Here is a 25,639-nt window from a genome sequence, read left to right on the forward strand (position 1 = left end):
GACTACCCTAAGATGCAAATCATTTTAACCAAAAGTTCTATCCTTAGAATAAACTAAAAGTAATATCCATGTTGCAAAAGCATAGTTGTAGCAAATCGTACTCTTGGATGCTTGCCACAGAGAAATGTGGCCAGTTCAGTTCTCTAAGCCTGAGGTTTTTGAATCGTGTCCAGTAATGCTGCAAAGGTTCCGTGAAATAGTCTAACAGGCTGGTCTTGGGGGGCAGTCAAGCAAGAGAGCTCTATCTTATTTCAGCTGGATCACTCCACTTTGATGTTTCTCAGTATTGGTATGCAGAATTTGGAAAAAAAAAAAAAAAAGGTTTTGGTTGCTTATTCAAGTTCCCTTTTCATTCCTGGATCCAGGCAGACCATTGAAGAGCTGTGCACTTGAACTGTACTGCTTCCCTCCTTTGTAGAATCTTTTTTACTGATCTGTACTTTTCCACTGTACCCTTGCAATGTTCCAGGAGTGCCACAAGACTCTGCTGTATACAGCTTGCCACCGTTTCTTTTATTTGATGAGGTGCTGTGTTTCGCACATCGCTCAGCACATCATCTATGTTTATGATGAGGACTCGTGGGGTAACTTCTATTAGTGCTTGAGAGCAGAGCAGTGGCTCCTCCTAAAACAATAATGAAAAAAAAAAGATATAATTTTCTCCTACATACATAGGTACTTCTTTCTTTGGTCACTAGGAAGCTCACAGTCACATTCACTCCCTGCTTTTACTAATGTTGTGGGTAAATATGTAGGGAGAGTAACTTCTACCCTTGGTATCCTTTTACCATTCAATCCTTTTGTCTTTGTCCGGCTATGTCTCTTAATCCATTTTTCTGGTATTGCACTGTGGCAAGTTATCTCCAATCTCCTTAGCTCTAGGTAGACTTTTCTTATTATCTTTTGGGAAACTACCTGGATATCCTATAGGCACATCAGATTTAATATTCTCTAAAGGAAATTCTTTTTGTCTTCTCTTTCAAACCTGCCTCTCTTTCCCTTTCCTCCTTTGGTAATGGGGTCCCATCTGTTCAGTCTTGTAAGTTGGGAGTCTTGCTTCCCTCTCATAACCCATGAGATCGTTAACTGAACCGGGCTGCTGCATTACATTTCACATCTTCCTATATCCTTTCATTCGTCAATTCTTGCCTGGACTATGCCTCATTTCCTAACTAGCCTCATCCCTGATGCACCCTGATGTCACTTATTTAAAAGTCATTTGCTCTCCTGAAATGCTTACTGTTGTTATTTGCAGAATGAAGCTCAACTCACTCATATGACATTCAAGGCTCTTCATAATTTGCTTCCCAACCTATGTTCTAAATTTCATCTCGGTCCATTCATCCCTCTGCTTTGCATCCCTCACAGCAGCCACTGGCCCACTCATCAACCCCCAAACACAAAATGCATGACAGCACCTGGTTCTTGTGGCCTGAAGTGCCCTTCTTGGCTTCTTCAAGCCCTTGTTTTCCTAAGGCTCCTCACAGATATTACCTGTATGAGATTTCCCTCTCTTTTTTTCTCACCACAGAAGACCTAATTGCATCCCCTTCTGTCTTTCCATTTCACTTTCTTAATACTACTGTTAGAGCATTCTTTCCCCTATTTTGGATTTTGCTTTATGTTCTGTTTATTCCCAAATCATGAGCTCCGCAAAGAGTTTGGCTAAATCGAAGGTGGGAATAGATCGTGTATCTGCCAACCTTGCTCTTACTGAATGGGGGACTATAAAGTCCTTAAAACTGATAGTATCTTCAATGGGTAAGGATTGAAAGCATGGCTAATTAACCTTTGATCTTAAAATGTTAATAGTATAAGTATTCCTTTTATAGAAATGGGAGTTTGTAATGTCATCATGGTAAAGGTTCTAGCAGTCAATGTGAGTTTTTGTAATTTGTACAGAAGAAACTTATCTGGTTTTCTTTCTTTCTTTTCCTTTTGTTTTTGTTTTTGTTTTTGTTTTAGGAATAGGCAAGTCAAGAGGCTGAAAATCTGAAGAATGTTTTCAAAGGGTAATCTGGCTGTCATTTGCTGGTTATGGAGGAGCATGAGGAAGCTATTTCTATTACTTTCTCTCTTGCTGTCCCATGCAGCTCATTTGGAAGGCAAAAAGGATAATCAGTTCATCTGGAAACCAGGTAGGAATGTCCTGGCTGTTGTCCTTTGTCCCACTTTCATTAATGATAAGAATATCCTCTGCATCCTTGTTTGTATTTCTGGAATAGTAGGAAATATCCAGAGAGGAAAAATAGACTCTTTCTCTTTACAATAAAACTTACATTTAATTTTTATTTCTGCATAATTGTCACCTCTTTCTGTGATGCTGTTACACTTCTGAATTTTCATGTTGTTGTCAATTAAAGTTATGATTTCCATAATTACATCTGCTTCTCCTTTGTCAAATGTATCACCACTGTGCAGCACATTTGTAGCAAAAATGACATCTGAATTTAGCTGATATCCTCAGCTAAAAATGCTTTGTACTAGTTCTGTATGTCTCTCCCTTTTAGCTGACAAACTAGTTAGCTATTTATTATTGAATATTTTTTAGCCTAGATCCTACATATCTAGGTTTGGAGAGCATGAAGAATTGTCCTAACAACGTTGCTCATTAGTTTTGACTATAAAGTCTCCTTAATTTATTTTGAGATCCTCAGCTACCTTGTTCATAAGTATGTGAATAAGTTGAATTGAAATTTGGAGGTTTGCATATAACTCATGTTCTTCTGTAAGTATTTCCTTAATTTGAGTGTGGAAAAGAGCTGTTAAATTTAATTTTAAAGGCTAACACTTTATTATCTTAAATGATGAACCCTAAACATCTTGGCTTCTTTGTATTACTGATGTGTTTCTTTGCTCTAGATTTTAATTTTTGTAGTTTCATAATCAGATCATTTAAAATATTTATTACTGTTTCAATAGTCCATTCTTACAAATACAGATAACTTATATATTTAATATCTTAGAATAGGAAAATGTTATGTTGTAGAAGATGTATGGTCCTTGAAGAGATTTCATTTTATTCTCATCGTTGTAAATTAAATAGACTGCAAATGTATTGTGTCACTATGGAAATATGTACAAAAGTGATATTTGTAATATTTAAATGACTTTGCAAAAATGAAAGTAAATTATACTTTAAAGTATATTAAGTAAAAACCTAGTGCCATTAGAGATATGGTCTGGAGGAAATTTAATTGCACTAAAGCTCCTATAAATTAATTTAATTGTGAGCTCTAATACTACATTAGTGATTTGTATTTTTTACCTCATGGTAGTTTTAGTAAGCTTTGGAATAGTTCTAGAAGTAAGTCTTGCAATTCTGTGAAAGGGGCTATTTTGTTTTAATCACAAAAGGCTAAACATTTTATCAAATCTAAATGAACACATTTATGTGACTTCACTCTTGTCTAAAATTCTCAAAAAAAAAGTGCAATTAGGATGGAAGGAAAGTAGCAAATCTGAACTGCAAATGAGATGTGTGAAGAAAAAGGGCTTATTTGGAAACAAATTTTAAAAATAAGTCTGCTTTTCTAAAAGCAGGTCGTTGGAACAAGATGGTACAGACCAATGCTGCAGTGGATGAATTCTTTGATAACTGTCAAACTTCAGTTTCAGAGATACATTCCTTCCCATCAGACACATTGCACTGTTCCAAATGAGTCTCTGTCGTCACTCTCATTTCCCCTGGTGTTTACCTCTTTCTCTCCTTAACATGCGATCAAAAAAGTGATAAATATATATTTCCCATGTGGGTTTGCTTCAAAATTACAAGTTTATTACTTGAATATGACCAGATATTTTAAAAGTAGAAAAAATTTAAAAGATGCAAAATGAAAAGCAAACGTCCAGACCATATATTCCAATCTTCAATCTCTTATGTATCCTTCAGAGATTTTCTTTGCACATGAAAGTATATATCCATGCATATTTATGTATATAAACCACATAAGATACACACATACACACAAACAAAGTACTACTATTGTTATTTAAAGTTCTGACAAAAAAGAAGCAGTACATGCAAAGAAGGTCATTGGGAGGAGTTTAATAAAAGGATTATTCATGAAAGTGGTCAAGTGTGAGCAGAGTTTAAGAACAGCTACAAAGAATTGTGGAGTACCCCTGAGCTAGTGTGTTTTTATGACTTCTGGATCTTCAGGGGCAAAAAAAGGAAGTGGTTTCTGGAATTTGGAAAGAAAACTTTAAGGAGAGGATGCCCCCCAGATGCCATGACCTTTAGAGGGATATAACTAACCAGCAGTGAGAAGTAGGAAAGGGGTCAGGGGAATATAGCTCTTGCCCTCACATCTCCTGCCAGAGATCTCATTGGCTGAATCCAACCAGAAGCCGCAGGGCCAGGAGACCTCATTGATTTATCTATACAGACCAGTCTCCTGGGCTGGAAGCAGAGTAGATAATGATGGAGAAGGTGGTCTTGAAAATATCTAATTCATACATACGTATATGTACATATATACACACTCTGCTTCATACAATAAGAATCATACTATGAACCCTTTGTAGCTTTATTTTATCACATAATGATGTCTTGATGAGCATTACCTATTAGTGTACATGGGGCAATTTTATTTTTTAATGGTTATATAGTATTCTTTTGTATTTTTATTCAATAATTTATTTAACCAGTGCCTTGTAGCTTTATCTTTTCTTTTCCTACTGCTTGGCATTTCAGCAGTTTTTGGTGTTTTGCTACTATAAATTATAGTGACATGAATGCTACACTATTATAAAGGTAAACAACATAGCATTTTGAAGAGGTATATGCACTAGAGCAATTCTGGGTCGTTACCTTCGAGGCAATTTTAGCATCTTAGAATCTTTTAATGTGCTTCTACATGAGTTTATTATGTTTCATTTGGATTTAAAAAAAAAAAAAACTTGTATTGCTGGTGACATCAGTTATATTTTTGGAGTATGTTATCAAATCTGACAACTCAGGTCCAGTATATTCTGAAATTTGAGCAGCTTTCCCAGAAGACCCAGATAAGTATATTTTAGAAACCTAGAAACCCTTCTCTTGGTTTAGATTGCAGTATCAACAACTTAAGCTTTTTGTTGGTGTCTCCTGTTTTCCCTGAGTTCATGGATGAGCTGTTAGTCAACCTCATCCAAACTGGAGGCATTTCTAAGTGATTCCGGGCTTTGGGTAAACAATGGACTGATGAATAATAAGTGAGTGGGATATTATGTTGCTAAGGATTTCTGTACTGAGAGAAAGTAGTGAGCTGTAGGATGTGGGGTCATTGATCTGGCAAAGCTGTTGAATGCCTGTTATCATTGCAATGAGCTCCTCTGATCTATATTTAGTGTCAAGCAATCTACCATCCATGCCAAGAAGGATTGCATCAGCAAGAGTACCAGATAAGGAGTGATGTTGCTTATTGCTTTAAGTAAATATATAACTATTCATGCCTGCTGCTTTGAAGAGATCTGTTCATCTGAACAGATCATGGTTTCTAAAGCCATAGCAACTAGTGGTCTCAAAACATTTCTTAGTATTGGTTCTAAGAGGTTCATTCATTCCACTAATACCTGTCGAGTCCTTATTGTGTGTCAGGCACTGTTACAAGCACATGAGATAAACTGAGAATAAAACAGACAAAGGAATGGGGTAATGAACATGATAGAGAAGGTAAATAAACAGTATGCTAGATGGTGGTAAGTGTTTAGAAGGAAAGAGAAGGCAAGGAAGAGGGATATGCAATAAGATGGAGAGACCAAAATTGCCAGCAGGTGGGCTGTGGGATGCTTCACTAAAGAGGTGAGTTTGAATCAATATCTGAAGCAAGAAGGGAGTCAGCCATGGGGATAGAGTAAAGAATTTTCCAGATGAAAGGATCAACAGAGGCAAAAGGCCCTGAAGCAAGAGTGTGTGCAACATGTTTGGAGACCAGAGAAGAAGCCAGCCTGCTGGAACAGAGTGAGCATGGGGGATAGTGACAAATCAGGTCAGCAGACGGAATGGGGCTCAAATCAGGTGTCATACATACAATTTGGCTTTTGCTCTGGGTGAGACAGAAAGACACTGGGGAGTTTTGAGAGCGTGGTGACATGATCTTTATTCTTAATAAGATTATAGTAGAATCATTATGAGTGGTCAATTAAGAATGGCGGAAGCAGGAAGGCCAGTGAGGAGGCTTCTGTAAAAATAATGAAGAATGATGATATAGCTTGACCCAAGGTCATGGCAGTGAAGGTGGTGAGGAGAGATTGAATTCTAGGTATATTTAAGGCCATGGTTTTCAACCAGGGGTGACTTTGCCCCGCACGGGACTTTTCTGTTTGTCACAACTGGGGTGAGCTACTGACAACCATAGGTAGAAGCGACAAGATGGCCCCCCCACAACAATGACCAGGCCCCCAAGGGTCAATAGTGCCCACCAGACTGAGAAACCATGATTGAAGGTAAAGCATCATGACTTATTGATATGAGGGTACAGGGAAGCAAAGAGACTCATGGGTAACACTGAGACTGCTCTGAACAGCTGGACCAGGGGAGCTGCTGTCACTTAACACAGGCTGACTATGAAGGAACTGGCATGGAGACACCATTAGCAACTTGGGACTGAACATGTTACATTGTTGAGAAATTTGTGGGAGATGCTGACTAGGATGTTGAATATATGGGTCTTTTTTAAAAAATATTTTATATATTTATTCATCAGAGTGGGGGGGCAGAGACATAGGCAGAGGGAGAAGCAGGCTCCATGTAGGGAGCCCGATGTGGGACTCGATCCCGGGTCTCCAGGATCAGGCCCTGGGCTTAAGGCAGAGCTAAACTGCTGAGCCACTGGGGCTGCCCGAATATATGGGTCTTACTTAAATTAGGAGAAAGTCTCTGCCAGTGCAGAGACTTCAGTGAAGAAGTCACTAGCAAAGTGATAGAATTTAAATATGTAGCTTTAGAACTGAAGAGGTGACCTTAAAATTTGTCATCCTATGCATGTAGAGGATACACTTTCACTGTGCTTCTTTTGTGCCCAAAGACATTAAAAATTGCAGTAGTAAAATACACATAACATAAACTTTACCATTGTAACCATTTTGAAGTATACAATTCAGTGACATTTAGTATGTTCACAGTTGGTGCAGACATCACCACTCTCTAGTTCCAGAACATTTTCATCACTCCAAATTACATCTTGCAAGTGAGTTTATAAAAAGCCTGGAAAACAAGTTTTGCTATGAATAATAAGGTATGAAAGGAAGAAAAATAGTCCACATTTGTCTCTTTGTGAGAAGTTCTTTTAATAGCCTTAAATCATCCTAAGAGATCCTTTGAGTATACGAAAGAGATAGAGCTTTATACGCAGGCCGACCCACATTCGAATACTAGTTATCTAAAGAGAAGAGAGTTCAGCTCTATTTATCCATCCAAAAATAAGGATAATAAATACTTCATGGGACTTTTCTGAACATTAAGTAAAACAGTATATGGAAATACCTGTATATATTATACCTACTCAATAAATGTTACCTATTATTTTTATCATTATTAATAATCCAGTGTGTATAATATACTTCCTTTTATGTTATCCAATTTTTGCATACTTTTGCTCTTTAAACATACAGAAAAGGGGAGATCGGCTTGACAGTTAAATATATTTTATTAATAAGTAGTCATAAGTAATTTCACTAACTTTTTAGGCCTAGAACTTTCTATATGACATGGTCTTGGAAAGCTTTCATTTCAGTAGCTCCTTCTCAGTGAATGAAAAGGGGTGAGAATAATGACTCATGTTCTAAGAACTAAGTGGTTAAGTTGGAATTAATCTTTTTTCAGGGAAAAAAGGGGATTATGAAAATGACATTATATAAGGAAAAACGATCTTACATAGAGTAATATTTATTTATAGCTTAAATAGTTATGTTTTCAGCATTGAAAGCACTTTAAGAAAAAAATAATACAAAAATTATATATATTACGTTTATGTAATATATATAACTTAAAGTTTAGGGATCCTAGAGAAAATATAATGTTCTCAGGAGAGAGCCAATTTCTTGCCTATGTCCATGAAATATTTCTTTTGAGAATTTTATTAAATTGAAATCATTTAAATTACTTATATGGATATTAATCTTAGAGACAGTGCATAATATACTCTCAGTGGTGTGATTTCTTTGACATCAAAAAGCATAGACATATATGGCATGGGATTCACTGCTAAAAATTCTAATTATTTTTCTTTAGAGACCACAGGTACTAATAATGGTATAATGCTCCCAAAAAGTCAGAACAAGTCTTTATTATTTAAGTAATATAAAATAAATTATTCTGCTTTTTTTCCTGAGTAATGCTATAATACACACTCCCTGAGGACAGGGATTTTGCCGATTTTATTCATGGATATGTACCAGGTACCTAGAACACAAATAATTGTTGCACGAAATATTCCCAGCACATTACGTACTTGCAGAGTGTGGGGAACTGTCTTCTGTGGGTTTGTCTGTGTAAATGTGTGTCTTTAAGAGGGTGATGAGACTGCAGAAATAGAAGGTATGATGTCCTGCTATTCTAGAACTCGATATAAATGTTAAGGAGAGAATATAAAATTAATAAAAACCAAAGTCAAACCTATAGATCATTAAATATGAAAATAGGTCCATATTTCCTTGTTGTTTGGTTCCAGGACTGTTTCTGATCATCTCTGGAAAAAGATCTTGAAGACACGTTTTTATAACGAGGAATGGGTGCTTAGCTCGAAATTTACTGTCCTCTAATCCTTCTGATGATGCATTACAGTTGCATGTCACCTCCCAGGTCATTTTCACAGGGGAGCCACTTCCAGTACCTTGTGCTATTTATCCTGATGTTCCCCTCGATGTTTCTAAGCCATCTGCTTGTTACTGACAGTTCTTGATTTATACAGACTAGATATTCCCTATTGATTTTCTGTGATGTTAGTTGAGGATGTATCCCTCATCTCCTGCCACTTTTCCTCCTTACCAACCCCCTTCAAACTGGTGAGATCACAATCTTTAAATCAGTGATTATTTTTACATGGATAACTGTTCTCTGCTGAGCCAAGCAGCGTACAGTGCTTCTGCATCCCTCTTCTCAGCTTTTTGTTTGGCACAGAAGTGAAAAATTGCCTCATTTTTCCCTTTGGTTTCCCCTTCTTTGGGCCTATTGCTGTCTTCCCCTGATGCTGGACTTGATGTGTCACACACCCATTGTGAAATTTTTTGAAGCACTCAAGCACGGCTGCAAATACTCTACCAAATGTTTTCTTTGGGAGATCTTTCCACCGTTGTTTTCTTGGGAGTGTTCCTTCATGTTTTCATCTGAAACCTCATGGTCCCTGCTCTGTTTCTCCTCTTTGCCTTTGTTGGCTTATTTTCTAGAATTATCAAACTTACCTGTTAGAACTGCTAAACTCGGGTACATTGGAAGTAATTTTTCCTGTCTGAAAGTGTTTCTGTATTTGTCATATACTTCACTGATAGCTCGGGTATGGAGTTCAAGGTTAAAAGGAGTGTTTTGTACCATTTATGCTTCCTCTTTCTTTTTCTCTTCTATTCATGTGTTTGTTTGATCATGGTCTCTTATGTGGGGATGTATGAAGTGTGCATAGTACACTTCAGAATTTTGAAGGTTTTTTGCTTCCCTGTGTTTTAGCTTCCAGTGTTGTTGCTAAGAAGTTTGATGTTATTCTGATCTCATCTCTTTGTACATCATTTACTTGTTTTCCTCTTTCTGGAACCTTCTTTTTATGTAGGATGTTCTGAAATTTCATGATTATATACTTTGGGGTACTTCTTTTTTTCCTTATTGTCCTGAACATTAGGAGGATATTTTAATTAATATGCTCAGGTTCTGCAGTGTTGACATTTATTTTGTATATGGTTTCCTCCCATCTGAAACTTCTCAAGACAGATACTTTAGCTCTCTAGCCGATCTTTAATTTTTAGATATTCCCTGTTTTTCTGTGTGCTTTCTTTTGTTTGCATTTTTATTTTAATTTCTAAAATATTGATTCTACTTAACCTTTCAGCCTTTCCTTTGAATACTTTTTATTTCAGTATCATGTTTTTGAATTTCTGAGGTCTCTTTTTTCTCTGATTATATTTTTAGTGCATCTTGTTTCATAAATGTAGTGTCTTTTCATTTAGAAAATGTTCGTAGTAGTTTAATTTTTTTCCCTTTCATCCTTTGTACCATTTATCCTTCCTCTAAATTTCTTCTTTTCTATTCATGTGTTTGTTTGATCATGGTCTCCGAGGTAGGGAGCTTTCTTTTAATGTCAATTGGTTATGGCCTATCTCCTTAGTGTTTCCCAAGAGTGAAGCACTAAAGACAAATGGGGCACTCTGCCTATATATTCCACTTGGGCTTCATGTCCGGCTTCTCTGAGTGATGAACTGGCCTTTTTATTGAAGAATGGGTTCCTCAAAAGTCTATATCTGTCAGTCTTAAAAGGCTTTACTCTGGGCCTTAACCATGGGTTTATTTAAGGTGAAGCTAAGCAGCCATAACAGATACACCCAAGTGCAGTGGTGTAAAAACAATAGCTCCTCCTGTGGCTCTCATGGGAAAGTCTCATGAAGTTAGTGGTCCAGACTGATCAGTGATTCAGCAACATGTAGTCCTTTAGCCATATGTTTTATTTCAGTCTTGTGGGAGGATATTATCCTTTTCTGCCCATCTAGGTGAGATCAGTCATTTCTATGTTCTAGTTAGTAGAAAGTTAACTTGTGTTACTGATTTGCAATTATTTCATTTTTAAAACGTCTTTCTTAGAAATAAAAATTATAATCATAAAAAAAGAAAGTTAACTTCAACAAGTAACATATAAGTTTCATACATCTTTTCATTTCTCTATTTCTGTGCAACAGCCCACTCCAAAATAATGGTTTCAAACATTGATAGTCATCAAGTTTCACTCTTGGGAAACACTAAGGAGATAGGCCATAACCAATTGACATTAAAAGAAAGCTCCCTACCTCGGAGACCATGATCAAACAAACACATGAATAGAAAAGAAGAAATTTAGAGGAAGGATAGATGGTACAGAGGATGAAAAAGAAAAAATTAAACTACTACATATATTTTATGACTCACACAAGACGCTCACACATCTGAGGGTGATGGTCCAGCGAGTTGTTCTCACTTGGGGTCTCTCATGCTGTTGCAGTCAGATGGTGGCATGGGCTGAGTCAAGTGGAAGTCTTCTTCACTCAGCTGCCTCAAAAAGCTATGGTTAGAATAGCTGGGCCTCTAGATATCTCTTTCTCTTTCTCTGTGTGGTCTGTATGCATGGTCTCTTCATATTGAGGCTTCAGGGAAGCCAGAATTCTTACATGGTAGCTGAAGACTCTCAGAGCAAATTCCAAAGAGAAACAGGCAGGAGTGGTGGAGTGGTATGGCTTTTTCTAACCTAGACTAGGAGCCATGCAAAATCATTTCTGCTACCTTTTGTTGGTTGCAAGGGAGTCTGTAAGGGGGGAACTTAGGTTCCATCTTTTGACAGGAGGTGAGTCAAATAACTTGCAGTCTTCATTACAGGGGTTATTTAGTGTCTGGATTGCTCAGGGTTCTCCAGAGAAACAGAGCATATAGCATGTTATACATGTGATATATATGTATATATGTGCATGAGTAAATATACCTATGTATACATACACACACATATATCTATATCTCTATCATGTATCAATCTATATACATATATATAGAGAGAGAGAGAAAGAGAGAAAGAAGGGAGGGGAGACAGGGAAGGAGAGAAATATATAATTATATATAATTATATATTATCTATTATAAGTAATTGGCTCACCTGATTATGAAGCCTAAGTAATCCTGTGAGCTGCCATCTGGAGGCCCCAGAAAACCAGTACTGTAGTTTCAGTTTTAGCCTAAAAGCCTGAGAACCAGAGGAACCAGTGGTACAAGTCCCAGTTCAAATGCAGAAGAATAGTGTCTCAGCTCAAGAAGTCAAGCAGAGTGAATTTTTCCTTTCTCTGTCTTTTTGTTCTGTTCAGGCCCTCAGTGGGTTAGAGGATGCCTGTCCAAATTGCGGATGGAAATCTGCTTTACTCAGTTTGCTGATTCAAATGCTAATCTCCTCAGAAGCACCCTCACAGATACACTAATAAATAATGTTTAACTAAATATCCGGGCATCCTGTGGTCCAATCAAGTTGACACATAAAATTGACCATTATCCCTTCGTCTTCTGAAATGAACTTTTCCTTGACTGCTTATACTGCACTACAGAAATGACCAGGGCAGAATGACCTTGGCAGGGATGGTTCAACATTGAGTCCTCAACATTTCACTTAATTTCTCTCTTTTGAATAGCATACCTCATCATTGTCTTCCAATGTGTATGCTGTCCTCAAAAACGTTCTCTTGAGGAGATGAATTTTGCTGTCTGTTTTCCTGCAGAGATTGAGGAAGGAACAGAGAGAGGCATCTGTGGGGCTAATTAATTCTATTTATAGACTTTTAATTATTCCCCATATCAAGCCACAAGCCTTACTCCTTTCTGGTGCCCCTAGGTCCAAAGTCTGCCCAAAGTTCTGCAAGTATAAATTGGCTTTTTCTCTTGTTTCCATGCTCTTCTGTAAGCCCCTAATCCTCAGCTTCCTTTACTTTGTCAGGTTGCCTAGTGCTCCTCTGTCTGCTCTCTGTGCTCCAGAATTCATTGCTATCTGTTCTTCACCTCTTACTGAATATATTTTTGACTCTTATCGAGTTATATCTCTTAATGCCTTTATTGTCAGTTCAGTGGAGTATTAGGAGTGAAAATATATACTTGTACTCCCTGAGTTGATGAGAAGTCTTCTCACTTATTTTTCTGCCAGTTTTACTAAAGGTTGTTTATTGTAGAATGGAGAGGATGTCTAAATGCTAATTTTTGTGATTGACTCAGTTATTCTCTTTGAGCATGTGTTACAAAATCTGTCGCTAATAAAGTTAACTGGCCAACCAAACTGCACCCAGGTTAACATTTTTAAAATTTTAATTTGAATGTTTATTGTCTCTGTATGTTTTGGGTTGGACTGAGCTATTGGACTGGGGTTTAATCTGGGAACAGTTTCTCTCTGGAGGTCAGATTATCAACGGAAAGTTCTTTTAGGGCCACCTGGAAATATCTGCCTTAACTTTTCCTTCCATGGTAGAATTTTGATCCTTACATACATTTGAATTATTCTTAACTAGGAAAAAAGAGGCTTCCGTGAAAGAAAGAAAAAAGTAAAAAATGAAAACAAGTGAGATCTATCAAAGTGGGATTGAAACATGAACTAAAGGCTAGAAGACATTATTATGAATTCAAAAAAGCAACCTTAAAAGCTTATTTAATTTATTTTATTTTCTTAAAGATTTTATTTATTTATTTGAGAGAGGGAGAGAGCATGAGTGGGAGAAAGGCAGAGGGAGAGAGAGAACCAGACTCCCTGCTGAGCTGAAAGCCCGTACTGGGCTCCAGCTCAGGACCCCAGGATCATGACCTAAGCCAAAAGCAGATGTTCAACTGACTGAGCTACCCAGATTCCCCAAAAGCTCATTTTACAAACATATTCATGCTTATCACCTTAGGTACCATCAAATACAGTCAATCTTGTTTGGAAACAAATAAAAAAAAAAAGCCTGCCTTCTTATAGGTTGTTATAGATTTACTCAATCCATACATTGTTTTTTAAAAAGATTTATTTATTCATTCATGAGAGACACACACACACAGAGGCAGAGACACAGGCAGATGGAGAAACAGGGTCCTCGCAGGAAGCCCAATGTGGGACTCCTGGATCCTGGGATCATGCCCTGATCCAAAGGCAGATGCTCAACTGCTGAGCCACCCAGGCATCCCCATACGCTTGTTTTGATACATCCACAAAGTTCCCCGGAATTTACAGTCACAGATGGCATCTGTGCTGCAGACATTAGATAATATCTGAGACTCAGAGAAAAATAACTCAAAAGGTATACATTTGGGGTACTTGGGTGGCTCAGGTCTTGGTCTTGAGTCTTGGGATGGAGCCCAGAGCATAGGGCTTCCTGCTTGACGAGGAGTTTGCTTCTTCCTCTGCCCTCACCCCTCCACTTCTCTCTCTCTTTCTCCCTCTCAAATAAATAAATAAAATATTTTTAAAAAAGGTATACATTTAACACTATTCATATTTACTATTCTCTTTAATGCTATGTACTTTTAAAGCTTATTTTCATAGCAAAAGTATGAATATGAATGAACCATCTCATCCTTTTGTTCCTTTGCTTCTTTGGAGTTACTATAGTAACCAAACTGTGGTTCATGTAGGGAGTCTTGATATTATTATCCCCTTATATTGATCATTTTCCCCCCAAAAGAAAAAGATAATAAGCTAATGTGGAATAAGTAGTTTTATCACCCAGTGGTGGATTTCATTCATGAATATACTTTACTACAAATGGAACATAAGAAATGATAAGAATAGCATATGGATATATTTTTTGTGTATGTATTTTAGCTCAGGGTTAATAATTTTTTAATTGAATGCAGCTGTTCAAAGATTTTTGTTGCTAAGTATGTGCACTGTGTTGAAAAGGAGTGGCTGCATTTTAAATCTTTTTTAGAAAACAATTTTGAAGCTTAATTACTTAGCTCTCTTTGTAAAGAACCTGTAAACAATAAAGATGCCGACACTATATATTAGGCGGCCTGATGGAATGGTCCTAAACTTGGACACCACAGTCAGATTGTCTGGGTCCTAAGCCAAGCTGTGTGTGACCTCAAGTTTATGCCTTTACTTTCTCATCAGTCAATGGGGAGTAAATGAGAAAATATTTGTAAAATATAGTTCATAGTCTATGGTACATACTTTAAGAACTTTTTCTATACTCAAAGTTGCAGAACCATATACCTGAGGACATCATATGAACTGAACCAATAAATGAATGGTCGATAAGATGTGGGTTATTGACAGCCAAAGAGGTCTCCCCAAGCCCTACGCCCCCCACCCCAAGATCCGTCCATTCCTTCAGGGAGGGATAGTTTCAATTGTTCTCATTTGCCTTCTTAACCAGCCTAATCAACACTTATTGTGAAAATTAGATCCACCTCACAAAAAGTGTTTATTCTTGCCATCTGCATCATGAGATGTCTTAAAAACTAAATTAAATAATAAAAATGAATGATCTGAAAAAAAAAGCAAAGTAAATATTGCACAAAGTCATGTTAAATATTCAGTGCTACTCCTTTATCACTATTAAATGGGTGCTACTGAGAGAGATTATGTCCTGTACCTTGCACATTCTGAAATGTAGAACCCGATTTAATTTGGACAGATAGACATGAAGGTATAATGAATATCATTTCTCTCAAGAGATGATTGGACCTTCTTTTTCTCCACTTTAAAATTTATTTACTAAAATACATATTTTTTAAGTTGTCATTTTGTTTACTTTTAGTGGCATTCCTCATGTACCTTAGCTCTTTCAAATATTGGACCTTCAAAAAATATTGTCCCCTGACATTTCCATTCATAAAATTCTACTTTATTGTTTCCAAGGCACGAGCTATGGGATGCTATCCAAAACAATTACCAGGAAGAATGCAGTCTCAGAGCTTTCTTAAGGGCCAAGAATATGTGGCCTGATTTTGACCAAACCTAGGTTTGAACTTAAATGGATTTATCTGATTGACTTCTATCTTCAGACTCAGAATGAGAAAAAAATCAAGAGTACAAGAACACCTCAATATTTGTCAATAAGGTAAAAATGTAATTATACTGTAATGCCTTTTCTTTTATGTATTACACTTTCCTCACAACAGCTTGAGATGTTGCAGGCAGATTAAGGAGGAAACTCACTTAGAATAGCATAGGTATTAAGTGATGAGACAACAGCTGGCCCAATGACCTTGAATTTTCATTATGCAAAGGCCTTTGGTTTTCCTCTTTTGAAACTTCTGACTTAGAACTGCTTATGATGTTGCCATTCTCAGTAGAGAAGCCCATGAACCCCCAAAATGTCCACCTTCTCTATTTCCTCAGATTTCATATTAATTGCTTATCATTAATGCTACAGTTGATGATCCAGATAAACATGTTTTATGCCAAGTGGAGGCTTCTCTTTATAGCATTCTATGATGTTACAATACTAGTAATTATTAGCACAAATGATTATTTTTAAAATTCTAAAAATTTTATTAAAGTATAATACATATGTAAAAAATTACCCATTAATATGTATATTTCAATTATCTTTACTGTGTACCAAGTTTTGCAATCATCACCACAGTACCACTAATCCTCATTCCCAGCTGCAACCCCAGGCAACTACTGATCTACTTTTGGGCTCTGTAGATTTGCCTTGTCTGGATATTTCCTATAAATGGAATCATACAGGATGTGGTCTCTTGTGACTGGCTTCTTTCATATAGCATGATGTTTTTGAATTTCATTCATATTACAGCATGCCTTAATATCTCATTCCTTTGTATTACTGAATAGTATAATAGTCTACTGTGTTAATATAACTTCTTTTATTCACAAATTGAGGGACTTTTGAGTTGTTTCCACTTTACTGCTACTGTATATGGTGCTGCTATGAATGTACATGTGCAAGTTTTGGTGTAGACATATATTTTCTTTTTTCCTGGGAATGGATTTGTTGGGTTGTATGGCAAATAGATTGTTAACTCTTTAAGAAATGACACACCATTTTCCAAAGAGGTCATGCATCTTACATTCCTACCAGCAATATTTTTATCGTATTCTAGACAATAACATTTGTTATTGTCTATATTTTTGATTAAATTCATTATAGTCAGTGTGAAACAGAGTCTCATTATGGTTTTGATTTGAATTTTATTAATGATTAATGATATTGTCTTTATATGTATTTATTAGCCATTTATATATTTTCTTTGGTGAAATGTCTATTCAAATTCTTTTTGCATTTCAAAATGGGTGATAATCTTATTAGTGAGTTTCAAAAGTTCTTTTATGTTTTGGATACAACTGCTTTATTAGACATGTGATTTGAAAATACTTTCAGTCTGTGGTTTGGCTTTTCGATTTTTAATGATGTCTTTGAAGTGCAAAAGTTTTGAATTTTGAAGTCCAATTTATCAGTGTTTTCATTTATAGATTGCACTGTTCAACCCATAGATAAAAAATCTTTGCCTTATTCAAGTTCTCAAAGATTTTTTCCTATATTTTCTTTTAAAAATTGTATAGTTTTAACTCTTATGCTTAGGTCTATGATAGATTCTAAATTACGGCTCTATATGGTGGGGGTAAAGATCTAAGTTCATTTCATTGCATGTGGCTATCCAGTTGTACCAGCACCATTTGTTGAAAGGCTATATTTTTTTCATTGAGTTGCCTTGTCATTTTAGTGAACATCAATTGACCATAAATAAAAGGGTTTATTTCTGGACTTTTTGCTATATTCCACTAATTCCTGTCTATCCTCATGTCAATATTATGCTGTCTTGATAACTGTAGCTTATCTTGGCAGCTTTATTATTTATTATCATTTTTTATTTTGATAACTTTATAAGAAGTTCAGAAATTGGAAAGTGAAAATCCTCCAACTTTGTTTTATTTATTTATTTATTTATTTATTTATTTATTTATTTATTTAGAGAGTGAGTGAGTATGGGGGTGGAGGGGCAGAGGGAGAGGAAAAGGGAGAGAGAGAATCTTAAGCAGGTTCCACTGGGTGTGGAACCTGATGCAGGGCTCCATGTCACAACCCTGAGATTATTACCTGAGCCGAAATCAAGAGTCAGATGCTTAACCGACTGAGTCACCCAGGTGCCCCAAACTTTGTTCTTTTAAAAATTGCCTTCGCTATTCTGAGTCTCTTACATTTCCGTTTTAGGATCAATTTGTCAACTTCTACATGAAGGTCTGCTGAAATTTTGATAGGAATGATGCCTAATCTATCAATCAATTTAGAAAGAATTGCCATTTTAAGAATATTGAATTTTTCAGTCCATGAACATGGAATATTTCTCCATTTGTTTTATTTCCCCTAGTAATATTTTGTAATCTTCAGGTTACAAACATTTTACTTCCTTTAAATTATTTATAAGTATTTTATTTATTCTCTTTTTTTCATTTTTGGGGTAAGATTTTATTTATTTAATTGAGAGGGAGCCAGGGGGAGCACATGCAGGAGGAGCAGCAAAGGGAATAGGAGAAGTAGGAGAAGTAGGATCCCCACCAAGCAGGGAGCCCGGACATGGGGCTGAATCCCAGGTCCCTGAGTTCATGACCTGAGCTGAAGGTAGACGGTTAACTGACTGAGCCACCCAGGATCCCCTGAATGGCGTTGTTCTCTTAATTACACTTTAATATTGTTTATTGGTAGTACAAAGAAATATGATGGATTCCTTACATAGATCTTGTGTCTTGCCATGACTGGTTATTAAGCCTGTTTTGATGGATTAAGGGATTCTTTGATTTAAAATGGATGATACCAGGGATCTATGTAGAATTTCCTTCTTTGGTCCAGAAGGCCACTCCTAGCACTGCATCATGGCAAGAGCCTTTGTTTTGGCAAACAGATCAATAAAGCAAATATACCTTAAGGCACCAATGAAGCGTGTTAAGGAAAATATCTTCAGTTAAATGAATAAGCTATTAAGACAGGGCAGCAGCTGGCCCATGTGTGTAGCTTATTGCAAAGAGTGCCTAGGAAAGGGAGAGGGGTATTGTTTTTCTGTTTCTTAGAACTACTTAAAGATCAGTCCTGGGGATTCCTGGGTGGCTCAGCAGTTTAGTGCCACCTTCAGCTCAGGTTGTGGTCCTGGAGTCCCAGGATCGAGTCCTCTGTCAGGCTCCCTGCATGAAGCCTGCTTCTCCCTCTGCCTGTGTTTCTGCCCTTCTCTCTCTCTCTCTCTCTCTCATGAATAAATAAAAAAAATCTTAAAAAAAAATAAAAAAATAAATCCATGAAGAAAAGCATGAGCTACAAAAACAATGTGTAAGCAAATAATTTGGTAAGTCTTAAATTTAATTCTAAACAATTATTTTTGCTTTAACTTGAAAAATGACATCAATCTCATACCAAAGTCTAAGGTATCCTCAAAATAAGCAACAACAGTGAAGGCATATTTGCATTCTAGTTTTCTTATTAGGGAAAGAGAAAGTAAATATATTTATTATGTCTTATTTAATAAATATGCCAGAAATATGAAAGTAGTCATCACACTATAATTCTGTATGTACATTTTAAACCATTAAAGGGGACAGCCTGGGTAGCTCAGCGGTTTAAGGCGGCTTCAGTCCAGGGCGTGATCCTGGAGACCCAGGATCGAGTCCCACATCGGGTTCCCTGCATGGAGCCTGCTTCTCCCTCTGCCTGTGTATCTGCCTCTCTCTCTCTCTCTCTCTCTCTCTGTGTGTGTGTATGTGTGTGTCTCATGGGTAAATAAATAAAATCTTACAGAAAAAAAAGATCAGTACTGCAGTCTATGTCTGGTGCTCTATAATTCTAGCCTCTTGGGAGTTAAATGTCTTACTTTTGTGTTAATGTATGTCTACCTCATGTATTATGATACACTTCAAGTAACTACAATTTGTCGTTCAACTATATGATGCAAAGATGCTTATTGAATTCCTAAATGTGATTTTAAAACTGTATTTTAACAGTGTAACTTTTCTTCTGGGAACACATGTCCAGTTTTATAAGGTAAGTCCATCGGACAATCTTTTTCAGTTGATATAAATCAGTTTTGTACAAGAAAATGCCTGTAGTTTTCTAGCAAAGCACAGTTCTATGTAGTGTTCTGAAAGTGCAGGAGGTATTTGAAAGTTAAATAAGTGACAACTAGGTGACACTCTTGTTGATTACATTTGAGTGGGTTTATGTCACAAGCTGTTAAGTGGGGTTCCTAAAATTGCTGGTGGGGAAATTCCAGGCTTATGAATAACTAGACATTAATGTGTTTGATAGTTGGCAGCATTTATGTTAAATTCAGAAAATCAGATGGATTCTGATATTCCTATCTGGAGTGTTACATGTTGAGTATTGTAAGTTCATCATAAGATTCAATCATTGAATAATTTATTTATTATTTTTAATTATTTTTAAAAATATATTTATTTCCTTTGAGAGAGCAGTGCGAGGGGCAGAAGGAGAAGAGAGAGGCTCTGGAGCAGACTCCCTGTTGAGCATGGAGCCTGATGTGGGGCTCGATCTCACAATCCTGAGATCAAGACCTGAGCCGAAATCAAGAGTTGGACGCTTAATTGACTGAGCCACTCAGTTGCTCCAATCATTGAATAATTTAAAGAAAGCATAAGTTCTATAGTTGTTAACGTGTTGGTAACATGCTGGTGGATACTTAGCTGGCAGCTTTGGTAGTCCAACCTCCTGGACATGTAAGTATGTCTTATATGGCTAGTCATGAAAAATCACTTTTCAAATTAGAATTTAATAAAAACTTTCCTGGTCTGAACACTAAGCTCCACTCCCTGTGCGATTAGTGGTTTCATTTCTTTCTCAGCAGTTGGGTAATGATTATGGCTCCAGATGCAGTGAGAGTGATAAAGAGATTGATTAATTTCACTTGAAAGGGCATATGTTCAAAGACAGTCCAATCGGAAAGCCATGAATGAAGATCTGATATATCTTGCAGCTGAGTGTTGTACCCTTACTTGATGTCCCACTGATGTTGAGAATAGGGTCTCAAAACCAGTTACTTATCCACTTGGTCCATAAAATGTTAGGTCTTGCTCATAACCTAGTATACATGTGTGTGTGTCTGTTTTTGTTGCCTTTCTGTCTTTGTGATGAGCTGTTTGTGATGGTTAAAAAGATTCCTTGGCTCCTTTACCCTAGGGATGCCTTTGAGTTGTGTGTTGCTATTGATCCATAGAATCAAGGTTGCCTCTGAACATGGCTTAATTTAGAACGCACTACACACATACAGTGCACAACAAAACCATATTTTAGTATTTTAGCGTGGAAAACATTTTCAATATTACAGCAGTGTGATCGTACAGAAAAGCCTTTTATTGCATTTTATTTATTTTATTTTTTATTTTTATTTATTTATGATAGTCACACAGAGAGAGAGAGAGAGAGAGGCAGAGACACAGGCAGAGGGAGAAGCAGGCTCCAGGCACCGGGAGCCCGACGTGGGATTCGATCCGGGGTCTCCAGGATCGCGCCCTGGGCCAACAAAGGCAGGCGCTAAACCGCTGAGCCACCCAGGGATCCCTTTATTGCATTTTATTAAAAAAAAAAAAAAACATAAAAAACATCTGTTTGTCTAATGCTTTATCAGCTTACATTTACTTGGTACCTCATATTTCCAAAGAATACTTTTAATTATAAATATATCATTTATATACCACTCTTTTATTTTTATGCATTCTGTAACATTTAAATAAATATGTTATGGCAATTTAAAAGTCATTCAAAATTTACTTTTTAAGAAAAAAATATTAACATCCATCAAAGATGGTGCCTCAAATTTTGATGAAAGAAAGAAAGATTCACAGCTGTGATTTCAGCATGGCGCTTCAACTTAATGAGATTTATTTCTGAGCCTGTAAATGAGTGGGTGTGTGTTCCTGAATAAACAAAATGCATGCCTCTTCTTTTTGAAAAGTGTCTGATCTACAAGTCTCTATCATAAGGGGTGAGGTGAAAAGATTATATAAATTCATGACACTTATGTAAAACTATCATAAGAACTTTTACTCAATGCTTCTGCAAATCAGGAAAGTGTTCTCATTCCTTGGATTTTATGATTGTTTTGATAGAGAAGCTTTGCTCTGACATGACTTAGGTTTATTTTCCTGCCTTTATGTTTGAATGTTCATTCTATTCGTGCAGCAAATAGTTCTTGGGCTTTCCTATACGCCAGGTGCTCTGCTGGGAGAGTTACAAAATGGAGCCAGACACAGTTCTTGTTTAAAAGGGGGGGGGGGGGGCTGCCACTTTGTGATCTCCATGTGGAGCAAAGAGACTGTGGCCCTCAAAGACCCATTCTAAAAGAATGCCAAGAATTTCTAAGTAATATTGATGCACAACTTAGGACTTCTTAAGAATATACCCTTTCCTTAGTGCTTCTCTCTCTCTCTCTCTCTCTCTCTCTCTTTTTTTTTTTTTTTTTTTTTTTTTGAAAGCCCTAGATTATAACCCGAGAAAGTCTCAAGTGCTTTCTAATCATTAAATTCGGAAGTAGGAGGCAGAGCTCAGAGAGGGCTCAGCAGTTAGCTGAGCGGATGGCTCAGTGGTTAAGCGCTGTCTCCAGCCCAGGGCGTGATCCTAGAGACCTGACATTGAGTCCCACCTCTTCTCCCTGCGTGGGCCTGCTTCTCCCTCTGCCTGTGCCTCTGCCTTTCTCTGTCTCTCATGAATAAAAAAATAAAATCTTTAAAAAAAAATTCTGAAGTAGACAATAAGGACAGTAAAGGATGGTAACAAGATAACTGGAAAAGGGATGTTTGAGGAGAGTTTCATCGATATTTAAGCACTCCTCAGTGCTGAGGTTAAATTTTTGAAAATTACTGGGGAAGTGACTTTAGCTCTTTAAGTCCTTTTGCTATTTTAAAAACATTTCCATTAAGGTGAACTTTGACAAGAAGAGCTTCCCCAGAGAGTTTTATTTATATACTCAAGAAAGAAACTGCGTGACCATCAGGGATTCTACAAAGCAAATATAGTTTTTTTTAAAAAAGATTTTATTTATTTATGAGCGAGAGAGAGAGAGAGAGAGAGAGGGGGAGAAGCAGGCTCCTCACAGGGAGCCTGATGTGGGACTAGATGCCAGGACTCCAGGTCACGCCCTGGGCCAAAGGCAGATGCTCAACTGCTGGGCCGCCCAGGCGTCCCGCAAATACAATTATTTAAAAAAAAAAAAAAAAAAAAAAAAACTTTTGTAAAGCATTCTGTATTAAAATCAGTGATGCATTAAAAGTTAGACTTTGCCATTTCTTATTCCATCTTTGTTAGACTATCTGATTTGTTTGTCCTTGATTGCTTTTGAAATAGATGAGCCAGCTTTCAGTGCAGGAGAATGATTTAATTATTACAGAACTCAAGGCCCAAAATCAGATTTGAAGGTATGTTGAAACAGTGTTCAGAATGAATTAATGAACAGATGTAGCGTATATGTCGCTGATATCTGATACCCCTCTGCTGACCGAAGGATAGCACATTTCCCTTCAGGTCTTCAATTCTAAATGTCAGAGGGTCCCTCTTAATGTGAGATAAATTCGTTTAAGTTGCATAATGGAAATTCTGGGTCCATTTAAGAATCTAGAGTTTAGAAAATGAAGGAGAGGACAGAAGTAGGAGATACTCAATTTGTTGACTGACCTGGGACCACATTGTAGGGTGATTAAATTAGCAGCCTGAACACTGAGGACTGTACTGACACCAGAGATGAGCTAAAGTTCCATTTCTTGTTTAGTAGTTTCAAAGATTACTATGGTTGTTTGTATCACTACGAAGCGTATATATGTCACTGTTTTCATGGAATTTTGGAGCTGGAAAGGGTCTTGAGGCTATCAAGCCTGCCTGCCTTATTAACAGCGAGCCAACCGAGAGCCCGGAAAACAGCTTGGAGCACCAGGGATGGAACTGGGGCACTGGGACAGGGGTGCTCTAACTCCACCCTCCCTTCTCTCTTTCAAGTGCAGTTCACTTTCTTAGACCACATGGGCTGATGGTGGGAGAGATCAAAGTATCGTGGTCAGAGAATGGATGGTGAACCTTAGTGGTACCCATTCCACTTTTTACAGTCAAAATAGTAGGTAGTCATTAAAAATGGGAGACAAAATCAGTAAATTCAGATCATAGCCCTCAAGAGAAAGGGAAGATGAACAAATATAGCGGAGATGTCCAGAATAACTTGACAGGTCATGGTTCCCCCATCATAAGAGGGCAAGGAAGAACTTTCGTTCTTCTGAGAGATGGGGACTAGAGTTGGCAGCTCTGGAATCTGGTGAAAAGAGACAGCTGCTTCAAATAATTATGTGGTGTGTGTGTGGGGGGAGCCGATCATTTTAAACTCAGTGCCAAAAATGCCATCACAGTTTAGTCCAGCATGGGACATTTTGAAATTGGATGAATCCCATTTGTGTCTAAGCTTTGTCCTTGCCTGCATATGAGTTTGGGCCAGATGTGCATCCTTTCCATACCTCGATATTTTCTTCAGCAACTTATTTATTTCCACATTCACTTGGTAAACATTTATGTAGTGTTTATTATGGACCCTATCGTATCTTGCAAAATAAGATTATTGATATCCATCCCAGAAAGTTTTTGTTTTGTTTTTGTTTTGTTTTTTTTTAATGTGAATGGCTAATGTAGTACCAAGTGTGGCCTATAGTAAATGCATCATAGGAGATAAAATTGTTGCTAGTGCTAATCTGTTGGCATTGGAAAACCAGGTTTCTGGCTGGGAAAAACTTACTGGATAAAGAATTTAGGGTGAAAATGGCTAAAAGGTTATGGGGAGATGATATGGTTTTGAAGCTCATCTTTTCCTGATTCTAAGAAGTAGCTTGGATTTGTCATGTTTTGTTTTTGTTCATTTGCTTGGTTGCCTTTAGATGCTTTTTCTTTTTTAGTTACAGGAGAGAATAAAGCATTTAAAATATGTTTTTTCTTATGTACACCCCAGAGGTGATGCTGATTGGCTACTACAAACCTGGAGCATGGTCAAGATGGAGGTCTTTCTGCCCACTTCACCCCATCCTTCATTATAGTTTGTCTAAGGATTGATTCCTCAGACTCACACAGTGTTGAAGTTGGTACCACATTCCATTTTCCAACTGAGGATACTGAATCTGTGGGGAGGGAAGGGACTCTGTTCACTATATCTTTGGCCTTCATCCTCCCATTACTATCAACTATAATCCTTAGCAACCCTAGAATCTTTGTAGGTTATTGTCAGTTTGCACACGGTTGCCTAAGGCAATGCAGGAAATTATTGGTGGAGGTGAAATTAAAATCCAGCTTTCCAGAGAAGTGGTTGAGGTTGAGTGCTCTTATCATCATCTTACCTAGTATAGTAGTGAAATTTTATAAAACTTAATCCTACTTTCATTCCTTCACTTAGCTGTCAGATATGTTTAGGGCATTTTCTAAGGTACTTACCACATTCTAGGCCCTGATGATACAATAATGATTTCCTTTTCTCCACTCTCAGGGAGTTTATCATCCAGTTAGTGACTTAGTACATAAATGGTCAATTACAGAAAGAAAATCTAACAGAGATACATCAAAAGCAATATGAGAATGTAAAGATTATATAATAAATATTGCTTTGAATGGTGGAAAGGAGCTATAATAGTCTGTAATACTAGGCACTGGGCTAAGTGCTTTGAGTAAATTATGCTGTTTATATATTGGAAAGACTATTTCATTGGTCTTCAATGCATAGCTAGGTATATAGTCATCCTTCCTAATCATAATAGTGTTTCTTCTCTTCACCAAGCTTCAGTAGAATGTTTTTTTATATCTTGTATAGTATTTAAGACAATGCAATCTAATACAATATTGTATATCAGGAATAACATATCACTTTTGGTTTTAGGCAGATAAACCAATGATAACCAATAATTTGAAACAAACTCATCATTAAACATGGAGAAACATTTTCAGTGTGGATAATAAAATTGAGGGAGCCTGTAGACTCATGCAAAGACAGAAAATCAAT

At 37.0% G+C, this 25,639-nt stretch overlaps 1 protein-coding gene across 1 annotated transcript in view; it reads left to right on the forward strand.

The window, feature by feature from the left end:
• The first annotated feature begins 1,970 nt into the window (after positions 1-1,970).
• THSD7B (thrombospondin type 1 domain containing 7B) overlaps positions 1,971-25,639 on the forward strand; it is a 735,307-nt gene continuing 711,638 nt past the window's right edge. Inside the window, exon 1 of the mRNA XM_025430666.3 lies at positions 1,971-2,138. Within this exon, the coding sequence (XP_025286451.1) occupies positions 2,000-2,138 (139 nt within the window). The 5' untranslated portion in view covers positions 1,971-1,999. The remainder of the gene's footprint in view (positions 2,139-25,639) is intronic.

Source organism: Canis lupus, chromosome 19, assembly GCF_003254725.2.
Source record: "Canis lupus dingo isolate Sandy chromosome 19, ASM325472v2, whole genome shotgun sequence".
Taxonomy (NCBI): Eukaryota; Metazoa; Chordata; class Mammalia; order Carnivora; family Canidae; genus Canis; species Canis lupus.